This window comes from Pollicipes pollicipes, unplaced genomic scaffold (assembly GCF_011947565.3).
Source record: "Pollicipes pollicipes isolate AB1234 unplaced genomic scaffold, Ppol_2.1 Scaffold_6629;HRSCAF=7858_pilon_pilon_pilon, whole genome shotgun sequence".
Lineage (NCBI taxonomy): Eukaryota > Metazoa > Arthropoda > Thecostraca > Pollicipedomorpha > Pollicipedidae > Pollicipes > Pollicipes pollicipes.
Genome location: NW_023596909.1, coordinates 95,084 through 96,679, shown reverse-complemented (window position 1 = coordinate 96,679; position 1,596 = coordinate 95,084). Strand labels below are relative to the sequence as shown.

Sequence of the window (1,596 nt, the reverse complement as noted above, 5' to 3'; positions counted from 1 at the left end):
AGCTCTCAAAGTCAAGACGCCAAACGATTTTACTTACAAAGATATTGCAGGTTAACTTTCCGGAAGTTTAGCGCCATGTCAAAAGATCAAACTGTCAGAAGTTTCCATGTTCGAGGCAGTATCCTTGTGGAGCATCGGCGAGCATTCCATGAATCAGTGCAAGGATGCAAGCGATTTCGTGTGATGCATTGCAAAAGTTTGATAGCTGAACTCGCTGACATCTGGGTAACATTTGCGCAAGAGTGAAACGGCCTGTATCATTCTTATCATATATATATATATATATATATATATATATATATATATATATATATGCATGCATTAGTTAAAGTTGGTAATGTGTCTATTCTGGTTTAAAAATTGTCAGCAAAATAGACGATACATTCTCCAGATGAAACTCTTAAGCATCAAGACATCTGCACCGAAATGAACAAAGAATGAAATCGAAAAACCCCAGTCCATAGAAGAATCCAGCGCAAACTGTGCTCAAAAATAGATCAAACGCAACATGCCTGGCAGCATTTGAATCAGTGGTTGCACAGGTTATGCCTCGTGACAAGCTTGTTTGAAAAACCGTACAACTTATACGGAAAAACGTACTTTGAATTTCAGCGCACGCTTGAACATTTGCATCACGCACAGTACAGTGTTGCTGTATTTTGTAATATCTGGTGGCCAGCGCATCACAGCAATGGATGCCCAGCTCTGGCCGTCCGTTCGCTGCTGCTCTGATGCGATGCTTATGTTTGTGTTAGTGGGGCAGTGCGTCACGACGCCAGCTCAGTTTCTGACTTCTGTTTTACTCAGTGAATTTCCCCACGGAGTCATGGCCGCAGGGGCAACATTTAATATTGCAGTCCAACAAAAGTGCAGGTGTAGCATTTCCATAAATATTGCGGAGCTCCGAGTTTTCGCCAAGTTGAAATGTTTTGAGAGCCGAGGTGGGAAAGCCATCTCGCTGAAGGAGGGAGCGTGACCGGAAAATGGCGCACCTTCCCGGCACAGCGGCGCTCCGTCCGCCACCCAGCACCACTTAGGGGGGTCTCACTGTCGGCAAATCCATCGTGATCACCTCCCGCTGGCTGTAATGGGGACCGCTTCAAGTTAAGGGGGCCTGGGAAACTAATCAAGGTAATGCAGTTGAACTGCAAGGCATTTGAGCCCGCGACGCACAACTGGAAAATTGACGCGATATCCATCGGTGAACAACGGACAAAGGTTTGCGGGAACCCAACAGCTTTATCGCCCCCTGGTAGAACATCATATAATATAAACGTAGGACCTGGGGGCGGAACGCGGGGTCATGACCCTTCCATTTCCGCGAAACATTATGAAGCCGTACGTCTATGCACAGAGAATGGACTTCGAAGGACGAGCCTGACCGTCCCACTTGTGATGTTCATTCACCTCTTCCCTCGGTCACATGTTCACATGTTCATATGTTCGGCGTGCTGGCGAAAGGGTCCGATGAACCGACAGCATGCTTGGCGGGTCTTAATCGGGGCAGCGGGCGCGGAGGAGCATTCCGCTCCGCAGTGCTGGCACACCAGGACGTTCCGGACCACTGGCACCCGCTGGAAATGTCTGAAATTCGGC

General features: G+C 47.9%; 1 protein-coding gene across 1 annotated transcript in view; it reads right to left on the bottom strand.

Moving 5' to 3' along the window:
- LOC119107030 (TOX high mobility group box family member 3-like) overlaps positions 1–1,063 on the bottom strand; it is a 38,663-nt gene extending 37,600 nt beyond the window's left edge. The window contains 1 exon segment of the mRNA XM_037230383.1: positions 1,049–1,063. Within this exon segment, the coding sequence (XP_037086278.1) occupies positions 1,049–1,063 (15 nt within the window).
- Between the last annotated feature and the right edge of the window lie 533 nt (positions 1,064–1,596).